Source organism: Salvelinus sp. IW2-2015, linkage group LG32 (assembly GCF_002910315.2).
Source record: "Salvelinus sp. IW2-2015 linkage group LG32, ASM291031v2, whole genome shotgun sequence".
Classification (NCBI taxonomy): Eukaryota; Metazoa; Chordata; class Actinopteri; order Salmoniformes; family Salmonidae; genus Salvelinus; species Salvelinus sp. IW2-2015.
The window spans coordinates 16266868-16280042 of NC_036871.1; the positions used below are offsets into that span (position 1 = coordinate 16266868).

At 44.8% G+C, this 13175-nt stretch overlaps 1 protein-coding gene across 1 annotated transcript in view; it reads right to left on the reverse strand.

Annotated features, from left to right (window-relative positions):
- Positions 1-13175, reverse strand: part of LOC111956389 (partitioning defective 3 homolog) — a 253578-nt gene that overhangs the window by 61799 nt on the left and 178604 nt on the right. The window contains 4 exon segments of the mRNA XM_023976856.2: positions 323-571; positions 6058-6165; positions 9892-10126; positions 10328-10558. Coding sequence (XP_023832624.2) covers positions 323-571; positions 6058-6165; positions 9892-10126; positions 10328-10558 — 823 coding nt within the window.

Below are 13175 nucleotides of genomic sequence, written 5' to 3' on the forward strand. Positions count from 1 at the left end.
AGATTCCATCTTTACATGATGGTCTGTCTATAACACAAGTATAAAACCAAACTGCCATGCAGAAGTGCTACTTAATAGTGCTTGATATTACTACCACTCTTCATCAGACCTGGGTTCAAATACTATTTTAAATCATTTCAAATACTTTACCTGAGCTTGCCTGGGTTAATGGACCAATATAATAGTCTCACAATGGCAACCCCTGCCCAATCTGGCACTCCTGGCAGGCTAGAGCCAATGGCCAAAGTATTTGAACGATTTTAAATAGTATTTGAACCCAGATCTGCTCCYCATAGCGTGGAACAGACCCTCGAGCCCCTACCTGTCGGCGGAGGGAGGGCGTCCATTTGCATTGCGGGTTTTGCCGACTTGTGTGTACAGGGAGGGATCTTGATGGTGGTTGTCTCGGGGGCTCTGGGGCCGGCTGTGCCCGCTGTCCAGGGACGTGTCCAGGGGCCCGATGCCTGCGTAGGGGTGCTCCTCGTCTCGGCTCAGGTTGACATCCAGGATCTCAGCGTAGTCCCTCTCCCGTGCCTGGCGCTCCCGCAGCTCCCGGGTCTTAGCCTGGATCCTGGAGGAGAGAATGTTTCATTATTGATTCCTCAAAAAGAAAACTGTGGATGCGTCCCCAATGGCAGCATACAGTGCCTACGGAAAGTATTCAGACCCCTTTACTTTTTTCACATTTTGTTACGTTACAGCCTTATTCTAAAATGGATAAAAACATAAAAAATCCTAAGCAATCTACACACAATACCCCATAATGACAAAGCAAAAACCGTTTTAGAAAATTTTGCAAATGTGTTCAAAATAATAAACCGAAATACCTTATTTACATAAGCATTCAGACCCTTTGCTATGAGACTCAAAATTGAATTCCGATGCATCCTGTTTCCACTGATCATCGTTGAGATGTTTCTACAACTTGGAGTCCAACTATGGTAAATTCAATTGATTGGACATGATTTGGAAAAGCACACACCTTTCTATAAAAGGTCCAACAGTTGACAGTGCATGTCAGAGCAAAAACCAAGCCATGAGGTCAAAGGAATTGTCAGTAGAGCTCCGAGACAGGATTTTGACGAGGCACTTCCTAGAGCTGGCCGCCCGGCCAAACTGAGCAATTGGGGGAGAAGGACCTTGGTCAGGGAAGTAATCAAGAACCTGATGGTCACTCTGACAGAGCTCCAGAGTTCCTCTGTGGAGATGGGAGAAACTTCTAGAAGGACAACCATCTCTGCAGCACTCCACCAATCAGGCCTTGGTAGTAGAGTGGCCAGACGGAAGCCACTCCTCAGGAAAAGGCACATGACAGCCTGCTTGGAGTTTGCCAAAAGGCACCTAAAGACTCTCAGACCATGAGAAACAAGATTCTCTGGTCTGATGAAACCAAGATTGAACTATTTGGCCTGAATGCCAAGCGTCACGTCTGGAGGAAACCCGGCACCATCCCTACGGTGAAGCACGGTGGTGGCAGCATCATGCTGTGGGAATGTTTTTCAGCGGCATAGACTGGGAGACTAGTCAAGATTGAGGCAAAGATGAACGGAGCAAAGTGAAGAGAGATCCTTGATGAAAACCTGCTCAGACTGGGGCGAAGGATAACCTTCCAACAGGACAATGACCCTAAGCACACGGCCAAGACAATGCAGGAGAGGCTTCAGGACAAGTCTCAATGTCCTTGAGTGGCCCAGCCAGAGCCCAGACTTGAACCCGATCGGCCAACTCTGGAGAGACCTGAAAATAGCTGTGCAGCAATAAGCTTGAGAGGATCTGCAGAGAAGAATGGGAGAAACTCCCCAAATACAGGTGTGCCAAGATTATAGCGTCATACCCAAGAAGACTTGATGCTGTAATCGCTGCCAAAGGTGCTTCAACAAAGTACTGAGTAAAGTGTCTGAATACTTATGTAAATGTGATATTTCCATTTTTTATTTGTAATAAAATTGCAAAARATTCTAAAAACCTATTTTTGCTTTGTCATTATGGGATGTTGTGTGTAGATTGATGAGGGGGAAAAAACCGATGTAATCACTTTCAGAATACACCTGTAACGTTACAAAATGTGGAAGAAGTCAAGGGGTCTGAATATTTGATATATTCTTCACCCTCGTCCAGAGCCCTATACAGGGAATAGAGTGCCATTTGAGACGCAACCTATGTTCACAGGCAGCTGCTCCCCTCTCTAGAACACTTAAGATGTCTTTTAATAAACCCTCTTCTAGTGGAAAGCTTCCACTACTGCAATGAAGTACTTAGACAATCTGTGGAGGTCTAGGAGTAGGGTACCCTGGGAAAAGGTGGAGAGGCAGAAACTTCTACCTAATCAATGTCTGATCTGTAATGGCAGAGYTCCTTTCCCAAGGACCAGTTGAGAGTTACAATTCCTCCGGCAAAACACATATTGATTGGTCAAGGCCAGAGGCTAGAGAAAATCTACCTCTGATTGACTGAGTGGATGAATTTACTCAGGTGAGTAAATGCATTTCACAGCTAGACAGAAAAACCTAATTGTTTTGTGACGTCCAAACGGCACCCTATTCCCTATATAGTACACTAGGCCTGGTCAAATGTGGCRCACTATATAGGGAATATAGTACCATTTGGGACACAGCCACAGGCAAGCATCTGTCTGGTGAATCAACGGTCTGGAATATAAAGTGATCAGATTTTTCGTCACAGGATTATGTGTCGCTTATCMCACAGGACCTTCCATCCGGGTTTCCTTTCTTTCAGCATGTTTTATCATTATTGTGTAGCTGTCAGTTGCCACCAAGGGACATTATCATTACACAGTGGACACAATGGCACATTGTTATGTGTGGAAGCTGAGGAAAGGCCACTCATCATCCCTGGTTCTGATGCCCCCCCCTAGTATAAAATCCATTATAGCTCCTATACTCTATGCCAAGTACAGATGTTTCCATCTCTCATCAGGGCCAATCATTAAGACCTCTGAGGGTTTCCTCACAGAAAMATGTCAGGGCTGAGACCATTGTTTGGTCCAATGGTTGATCTTGCCCTTCTTCCTGGCTGGCCCTCAGGCTTATGACCCGTGTTGGCACTTGGCCTTATCTAGATAGAATATCTCATTGAAGGGTGTTGAGAATATTCAGCATTTTTGTGGTAGTAAGTAAACAGAGGTGGAATTTAAGGAGGCTCTGCTGTAGCAGTGTTATTTGTTTAGAAGATGTAGGGATTGACATTGTACCGGCTTTCATGTCAAGGCAACTGCTTTTGTAAGGATCCAATTTACAGTCGGTCGGTCTAGCTAGCCTGCTTAGGAAATAGCATTGGCGACCCCTCCACCTCCTCTCAATGGAAAGGCTTCTGAGCCAAACAAAGCGAGGGAGCAGATTGCTATGTCTGCTCTTATCTTATCAGCAGCACCGTGCTTACCATCAGTAGCCTACTAAACTCCCCCAACACAAACCTTGTTTTCCCACGGTTTAAAGCTAGGTCTCTCAAGGGCCCGTTTCCTTCTGGTAATTTAGATATTCGCTGAGTCTACAAACAAGCTTTAGCTGGTGTCTGCACTCAGGGCAGGCTGCAGTGCCAACATGTTATAAGAGGCATATGCTTCCATTAAGAAACCCTCAAAATATTCTAAAGATGGTTCAGTCCACTCAACTCAGCGACTGCCTGGAATCTGTGATGTCTTTGCAATCTCATCAGGGGAATATTATTGCCTTTTTGGATAAATATTTTCACCTATAATGACTTTATTTCATTTCACACTTAAATGGGAAACCTGTTTCCTTGACGTATTATTTCATTATGTGGCTAATGCACATTTCTTGGGGCATATGTAGATTTCCCAGTTGAGTGCTAGATGAGGAAAAGCTGTCTGTCCTCCCTTCTCTTTCCCTCGTTCCTGGCAGTAAAGAGGCCCAGAGAGAAGCAAGGGGATGATAATTGCAAGTTGAAAGGCTGATAATTGGCAAAACTGTAATTATGTGCTCGGTGAGGTACTCCCTCCATGCAGTTAAAATGACTACCTTAGCTGTTCACCAGGTAATGGTTTGTAGAGGGGGGGGGGGGGGGGGGTGTAGGTAGTTAGCACACTGGGAATACAAGGGTTTCATCAGGACAAAGAATCAGCATGACTGATGGGGCGGCAGGTAATGCAAATGTAAATGTAGGTAGCCTAGTGGTTAGAGCGTTGGGCCAGTAACCAAAAGGTTGCAGGATCGAATCCCCGAGCTGACAAGGTTAGCAAGGTAGTAGAATTTGATCTTAACTGACTTGTCTATTAATAATTAAATGAAATAAAGAGCACCCATATGGACTCTACCTAGAGATCCATCTCATAATGAATGTTATCAGAAATGTTCCATTGGTGTGCTTTATGCATATAAAGGCAGACATACCTTCAATATTGGCAGATATTGGACAGATTGGCAGATGATGATGATGCTATTTATTTATACAAGTGGTTTGATCATAATGCTTTTTGGTCTCACTTCTCAGTCCTTCATGCCAAGATCAATAGCATAAGTATAGTATAGTATTGAGTGCATTCATTCCCCGTATTCCTTTCTGAATCCAGTATTTGCGACACTTATTAGCCGAGAGCCAGAAGCAGAAAGAGCCATTTTGTTGATTGGCGTGATTTCATAATGACAGTTCCTTTGATTTGGTCTCCATGTCCAAGTGATTGGCTGTGCATCACAGTAAGGACAGCGCGGTAATGACAGCGCGGTAATGACATGGTACGTAGAAATCGAAGTGTGCCGTGATGAATGTTATGATTGCTACCCCGCAGTCGGGGCTCTAGATATCTGGGCTTGAAAAGAAGCTCTCATGTTGACACAGATTGCCCCCAAACCTTTCACTCCTCCTTCAATAGAGGGTAAATCAAAGGAAACACTCAGGGCTTCAGTCGGGTGGTGTAAATCAAGCGCCAACCAAACACACCCTCTTTCTATTCTTTGTTCCGCGTCCCAAATGGCACCACATTCCCTATAGAGTGCACTGCTTTTGACCAGGGCCCACTATTTAGGGAATGGGGTGCCATTTGGGACGCACCCCCTGTCTGTAGTCTGTGTGTGGATGTAGCTATTAGTTGACCTGTGGGATCACAGAAAAGGACGGGGGTCATTGCCAGGGCAAGCAGAGCAGGCTCTGTCAGTGAGGAGTCCTAATAGCGCTGACTTCTGACATTCCCACAGCTCTGGGTGGAAACAGAAGACATTGGTCGTGTTCCTCTGCTCAGACTTTGCACGCATCAACCAATGGTTGTGTTCCACGTGAGAGACTGCGCCGTTGGGCAGCAGATTTCTATAGCATTTGATGTGGTAAGCTGATACCCAAAATACCTATCCAAGCGTTGTAAGATCGGGCATGGGTCAGCAAAGTCTGAGCAGGGGACCGCGACCTGTGTGACTGACAAGCCAGCCTTAGCTTCAGTTTTGTTTTGCATCAATGGTACATTACAGTGATAGCAGTGTCTTGCGCAATATCCTATTAGTATGATTCACGGTAAGGAGACAATAGCGAAGCACTGCTAGAAAAACTGTTGTGCTTTTGAGGAAACCATGGATGTGTCCCAACTGCAGTAGTCTTGGTGCGGAAACAGCACAGTCATACAAGAACATTTCAAAAATAGGTGAGATCACAATTTTCAGTTGCATTTTGTCAAACCAGTTACTACTCAAAATGTTTGCGTATGTAACTTTCATAATGTGAATAATTGGAATTAATTAAACATAGTGTTGTAGTGTGTATGCGTGTGTGTATGTATGTATGTGTGTGTGTGTGTGTGTGTGTGTGTGTGTGTGTGTGTGTGTGTGTGTGTGTGTGTGTGTGTGTGTGTGTGTGTGTGTGTGTAGTAATAGCTTTGGCATTTACAGTCTGGTGCCCAAATTACTGTCACATCCCCCACCTGCCACTTCCTTCATTAGGCAGTGTGGCTCGTAGCCTGGGGTTGGCCTAGTGGATAGCACCAATGCCTTTCAGCACATACACACTAGTGTGTGTGTGGGATCAAATCCCAGTCCCAGAGCAACCTTGACACTGTGTGAGTGTCTCTCTGTAGACAGACATACAGACACTCACCTCTCCTGTTCTAGTTTCATCCTCAGTGTCTCTTCTTCTGAGGCCTGCAGCTCCTCCAGCCTCCCTTTACGCTCTAGTTTCTCTCCGTCCTTGCGGTGTTTTCCAAACCTGAAACATTGGGGCAGCAGACAAAGACGATTTTACCAAAATGGCTTTGATTTTGGTCAATTTAATTCCCTAGTGCACCGTTTTTGATCAGAGCCCTATGCCATGGGACCTGGTTAAAAACAGCATACTATATAGGGAAAAGGGTGCAATTTGACAGACCCCAAAAATTCATATAAATTACTAATGGCGATCAACTCTGCCATTCTCTCCAACTCCCTTCTAACAAACATGCCATCAAATATTTCACTTTTAAATTGTACTTGACTGAGTTTGCCTGTGATCAGGTCTGAAGTTGACAGGAGACAAGATCATATTACCATAGCCCATCAAAGTAATTATATTCATGGGAAGGGAAATAGTAGTAAACCAAACGGGAACTACTTGAAATTATATTTCAGCTTGATTGACTCCACATAAAAGGCACCCTGTTGATTAAATTACTTTGCAGACCTTATTTATATGATGGACCTAGGCTTATTCAGAGGGAAATTGGCCTGCAGAGAGTTGAGTTTAATCAGCTGTAAAAAAAACAAGAACTTCTCAGCACAGAGAGATGGAGAGATATATAGAACAAACTAAAGGAGCAAGAGAGTGAGTGACCGAGAGAGATAACGAAAGGAGAAAGAGTGAGAGACAGAGAGATAACGAAAGGAGAAAGAGGGTGAGAGAGATATAACGAAAGGAGAAAGAGGGTGAGAGAGAGATAACGAAAGGAGAAAGATGGTGAGAGAGAGAGATAACGAAAGGAGAAAGAGGGTGAGAGAGAGATAACGAAAGGAGAAAGAGAGTGAGAGACAGAGAGATAACGAAAGGAGAAAGAGAGTGAGACAGATAGAAATAACAGAAGGAGAGAGAGAGAGAGGGGTGAGCGGGAAAGACCGAAGGGGGAGGTCCATTACCTGAAAAATTGATCAACAAATGGCCTCAAATGTAGCATAAAGCCGTTGAAAGTGTTAATATGAAGTGCAGCCCTATCTATCACAGAGACAGCAGGTGACAGTTTCTCCTTCCACTCCGGTGGCTTCCATTAAATCTCCTTAAAATCACCAGCCACGTCCCAAATGGCACCCTATTATATATAGTATAGAGTGCACTTCTTTGACCAGAGCCCCTATGGGCACTAGTCAAAAGTAGTAAACTATATATAGGGAATAGGGAGCCATTTGAGATTCCCCCCAGTCTCCTTCAGAAACACTGGCAGGAAGAACTAGTGAAACTTTCAGAGATTAGAACATTCATCATGACAGAAGGGCATTCAATATTCTGTGTACAGTTAAGCACAGAACCCTCCTCTCCTCTTCCGACTTCTACACCACTTATAAGATGGGCATTTAACAAGAGGTTATTTTAGTTAAAGAAGCAAGCGACTGGGAAACGTCAAGTTCAAGGGCTCTGTTGACAACGCAAAAAAAGTGTTAAGTGAAAGTGTCATAAGAGAAAGACAAATATTTCAGGAGGTGTTTATTTCTGAATCTCTCAGAACGTCCATGAGAAGATTCCTTGATGTTTTGATATCAAATGCTAGGGATTTGAGATGCACAGGACCAATCATGTATTTCAAACTCATCTCAACAAGTATGTGTAGCCTTTATTTACCTAGGCAAGTCAGTGAAGAACAAATTCTTGTTTACAATGACGGCCTACCCCGACCAAACCCTAACCCGGACGACGCTGGGCCAATTGTGCGCCGCTCTATGGGACTCCCAATCACGGCCGGTTGTGATACAGCCTGGATTTGAACCAGGGTGTCTGTAGGTCTGGCTTGACAGCGGCAGCACTGTCAAAATGTCATTACAAGTCTCACTGACTCTAGCATTCATTACCGATGAAGCACAGCTTCTTGAAACCTTTCATAAGCTACAGTACTAAAGGGAAGGGAAAGGAGATACCTAGTCAGTTGTAAAACTGAATGCAGTCAACTGAAATGTGTCTCCCGCATTTAACCCAACCCCTCTGAATCAGAGAGGTGCGGGGGGGGGGGTTCCTAATCGACATCAACGTCATTGGAGCCTGGGGAGCAGCTGTTGTGGGGGTTAAGGGCAGAATGGCAGATTCTTGCCGGATTGCGGATTCTTCACTTTACCATACTGTACCATACTGTAGCTCTGAAAAAAACAACCATACTGATGCTGTCACGTGTGTGTTCTGGGCAGTGGCCATCTGGGGGATGCTGCCAAGTGAGCAGATTGGGTGTTGCTTTGAGTCCAAGTGGTGATCAGAGTAGAGTAGATGAGGGAGGCTGCTGTGGTCTAGATGGGGTCTGATGGAAATTACGCTTTGATTGGGCTGCAGTGTGTGTGTGAGTGTGTGTGTGTGTGTGTGTGTGTGTGTGTGTGTGTGTGTGAGCCCAGTGAGATGAGAGGGTCAGATCTAACTAGCGTCTCTGTCTAGCGTCTCGGTTTGAGAGCAGAGAAACACTCCAACCAGACCTGGGTTCAAAACTATTAAAAATCATTTCAAACTACAGCAGTAGGTATATAGGATGAGCCATGACTAGAATACAGTATACACATATAAAGTGGGTAAAACAGTATGTAAACATTATTAAAGTGACCAGTGTTTAATGACTATGTACATAGGGCAGCAGTCTCTAAGGTGCAGGGTAGAGTACCGGGTGGGAGCCGACTAGTAACAGTTCAGGGTAGGGTACTGGGCGGAGGTCAGCTAGTGGGGATTATTTAACAGTCTGATGGCCTGGAGATAGAAGCTGTTTTCTATTCTCTTGGTCCCAACTTTGATGCACCTGTACTGTCTCCGCCTTCTACAAGGTAGCAGGGTGAACAGGCCGTGGCTCTGGTGGCTGAGGTCCTTGATGATCTTCTTTCCTGTGAAACCGGGTGCTGTAGGTGGCCTGGAGGGCAGGCAGGGTGCCCCCGGTAATGTGTTGGGTTAACCGTGCCACCCTCTGGAAAGCCCTGCGGTTGCGGACGGTGCAATTGCTGTACCAGGCGGTTGATACAGCCCGACAGGATGCTCTCAATGGTGCATCTGTAAAAGTTAGTGAGGGTCTTAGGTGCCAAGCCAAATTTCTTCAGCCTCCTGAGGTTGTGACCATTTCAGGTTGTCAGTGATGTGCACTCCGAGGAACTGGAAGGCAATATTGAGCAGCGGTTTCACAATGCTTTCAGTCAATGAAAGAAAATGTTTAAGTCATTATCGAATTAAACCAAAAAAGGCAAAGTCGTGGGCTCTGAAGTGCGTACTATATGTGTGCGTTTGCATACAACCACTGATCGTGCTCATGTCAATGGGAGGAGCACACCTCCGTAATGATTTGATCCTGCAGTTCCCTGGGACTATCGCAGCCAAACATTTCGAGCTTCCAGCAACCTTTAGGCCAAAGACACACACACACACACCCCTTTAGGTCAAACATCTGATCTGCATGTCTGCCAGGAGATCCTTCTCCTCCCACTGGATCTCATTATTCTACACTGTTAGAAATCAGTCAGCATTCTCCTTGCCACAACCACTTTAGCACACTATTCCTTATTTACTGCACTACCTTTACAAAAGCAGTGCACTATACAGGGAACAGCGTGCTATTTGAGACAGAGCCTGTGTCAGAACCATTTAAGTAAATATGACGTTTGAATGTATCATTGGCCTCCCAGACAGCTCAGAGACCATCTCAGACAATCAGATGAAAGGCATGACCCCAGGACCCACCGATGATGGTGGGTGAAACACTGGTAAAGGACGAGGAACAGTTATTGTGTCTGCTACCTGAACATGTCTCCCAGTCCTTTCAGCATGCCTTTCTTAGCCTTGTTCTTGCTGTCCTTGTCTTTGTCCCGGTCTGGCTTCTTTTTGTCTTTCCCTCCTTTGTCCTTCTTCTTGTCTTCATTGGTGCGGTTGCCGTTGACCAGCGGTCTCTCTGTGTTGTACAGTGGGGTCAGATCTGCCACAGTGGACACAGAGTCGCGCCCGGACCGAGAGCTCTCCTCGGTGTCCTCCTCCACTAGAGAGATGGAGACATGGAAAGAGATTTATACATTGGGTAATTATTATGTCCTCAAATTCTGACCTTTATATGCAGGCATAACTTGAAATGCTGGGTAAATTCTTCAGGCAGAGATATCAACGGAAGATGTGCATTAACGTTTGGTTTATGCATCCGAAGTAGTTAGATCTGTCCAATAGAAGTCCTGCTTCGTCTTACATGTCTCCATGCCCTCGTCGTCCTCCTCGGTGGCTGCTGGCCTGTCGTAAGACTTGTCAATAGCGGCCCGGAAGCTCTCGTTACAGCCCCGCCCCCTGATTATGCGTGGGCGTGGCCTGTGGAAGGGCATGTCACCGTTGAGCGTCACCTCGGCAACGGCGGTCTGTAAACTCTCCAGAGAGCTTGACTTCTTGAGGCCTAGGGAGGGACCCACGTCCCTGGTGGAAGACCCTACGAAGGAGCAACAGTATCCAAAGTTAGTTGATTGATAACATAGCTGTGAGTGAACTAAAGGAGCTTTTGTATTTGCAAATGCACTATTTAACTAAAGCATTTTTTGTTATTTTACTTTACTGCCTGTGAGTTGAAATGAAAACTTGGGATAGAGCTCATTTCTTACACTATGTGACACAACCAAAACAGGTTAAGTTGCATTTGGAAAAAGGGGATAAACTCAATTCTGATACTAGATAAGCCTAAATAAGTCTTGTTTTGTTTTAGAGAGTAGGTGGACAGTACATCTTTTTTCCATCACTCACAGGTTGAAGGGGTATTGTAGAGAAGGTAGAGCGGTATGGAGGTGAAGAGAGAGGATGCATCTGAAGTGACCGGGGCCCATATAAAAGTAGTGGACTATACAGGGAACAGGGTGCCATTTGCGATGCAAGCAAAGAGAGGGATGGATTACCTCAGGGGAAAAGCCCAGCACGCTCGCTCTCTCTCTAATCCCCAGGGTATACTGGAGCAGAGGTACCGGGTAAACAAGAGGCCCAGGGTACATCCCAAATGGCACCATATTCCCTATTTAGTGCACTACTTTTCACCCTATATAGCATTTTTTGGGAAGCAGCTCACACTTTAATGTGGGTGGCCATGGATATGGTGGCTGCTTGCCTGGGAAGGAGTGGGAGTGAGGAGAAGTGGAGCGGAGGAGGAGGAGTGGAGCAGAGAAGGGTGAAACCTGAACAAGCAGGGCTGGTGACTATTCATGTTCAGTCTTTCCTGTCCTCTTAACGTTTCACTGAAGTTGTAGCTGATAGGCTTTCATTCATCAAAACCCATTCATTTGGTTTTAGCGTACAGCCAGAGGCCGCACAGCACGCTTTCCAGTCACACCTCAGCGGTAGTCTTCAAAATTACACTAACTCAGACCTCTGACAGACGGCGGGAGTCAAGAACAGCAGGCAGTGGTTTGTTTGACAAAGAGTTTTGGGCGTTTCAGAGAGTCAGACCTGGCAACCTCCAGCCTCCTACAGGTCTGCACTGACATGTTTGTTTCAGATATTCTGCCCTGGCAACTGAGCCTTATGTAAATACATGGCTGTGGTTTCAGATAGCAACCTCCAGCTTCTCCGTTTCTGCACTAGGCATGTTTGTAGGTTTCAGATGGTCATACCTGGCAACCGAGCCTTCTACATATCTGCACTGGCATGTTTGTATGTTTAAGACAGTCAGACCTGGCAACTTAGCTCCTACATTTCTGTAGCTAACATGTTTGTACGCTTCAGATAGTCAGACCTGGCAACCCAGCTCCAACATATCTGTACTATCGATGCATGTTTGTACAGACTGCCACCCTATTCAAACAGGAGAAAACCCGTGTCGTACAGAGATCTACGATGGTGCCTTAATATAACAAATACAGCTATCAATCACCCTGCAGTCGACTGGCAGGTCGAACAGGGAATACCTTGGAAGTGTCCTAAATAGCACCCTTTACCTTATATAGGGCCCATGGAGCTCTGGTCAAAAGTAGCGCACTATGTAGGGAATAGGGTGCCATTTGGGACTCAGCCCATTTGTGGCTATAGGACCAACTAAAGCTGCACATATCGAGTGCCTTCAGAAAGTATTCATACGCCTTGACATACTTCACATTTTGTTGTGTTACAGTCTGAATTCAAAATTGATTAAATATATATTTTTTCTCTCACCATCTACACAAAATACCCCATAATGACAAAGTGAAAACATGTTTTAGAAATGTTTGCAAATTTATTGAAAATAAGTATTCACACCCCTGAGTCAATACATGTTAGAATCACCTTCGGCAGTGATGAGTCTTTCTGGGTAAGTCTCTAAGAGCTTTCCACACCTGGATTGTGCAACATTTGCCGATTATTCTTTTAAAAATTCTTCAAACTCTGTCAAATGGTCTGGCCATATATGTTCAAGTAGATTTAAAAATGTAACTCAGCCACTTAGGAACATTCACTGTCTTATTGGTAAGTAACTCCAGTGTAGATTTCACATTGTGTTTTAGGTTATTGTCCTGCTGAAAGGTGAATTAATCTGTCAAGTGTCTGGTGGAAAACAAACAGCCAGGTTTTCCTCTAGGATTTTGCCTGTGGTCAGTTCCATTCCACTTCTTTCTTTATCCTGAAAAACACCCCAGTCCATAACGATTACAAGCATACACATAACATGATGGAGCCACCACTACGCTTGAAAATATGGAGAGTGGTAATCAGTAATGTATTGGATTTTCCCCAAACATAACACTTTGTATTCATGACAAAATGTTAATTGCTATGCCATTTTATTTTTAATTATTACTTTAGTGCCTTGTTGCAAACAGGATGCATGTTTTGAAATATTTTGTATTCTGTTTCCTTCTTTTCACTCKGTCATTTAGGTTAGTATTGTGGAGTAACTACAATGTTGTTAATCCATCCTCAGTTTTCACATATCWGCCATTAAACTGTGTAACTGTTTTAAAGTCACMATTGGCCTCATGGTGAAATCCCTGAGCGGTTTCCTTCCTCTCCAGCAACTGAGTAAGGAAAGAGGCCTGTATCTTTGTAGTGACTGGGTGTATTGATACACCATCCAAAGTGAAATAACCATA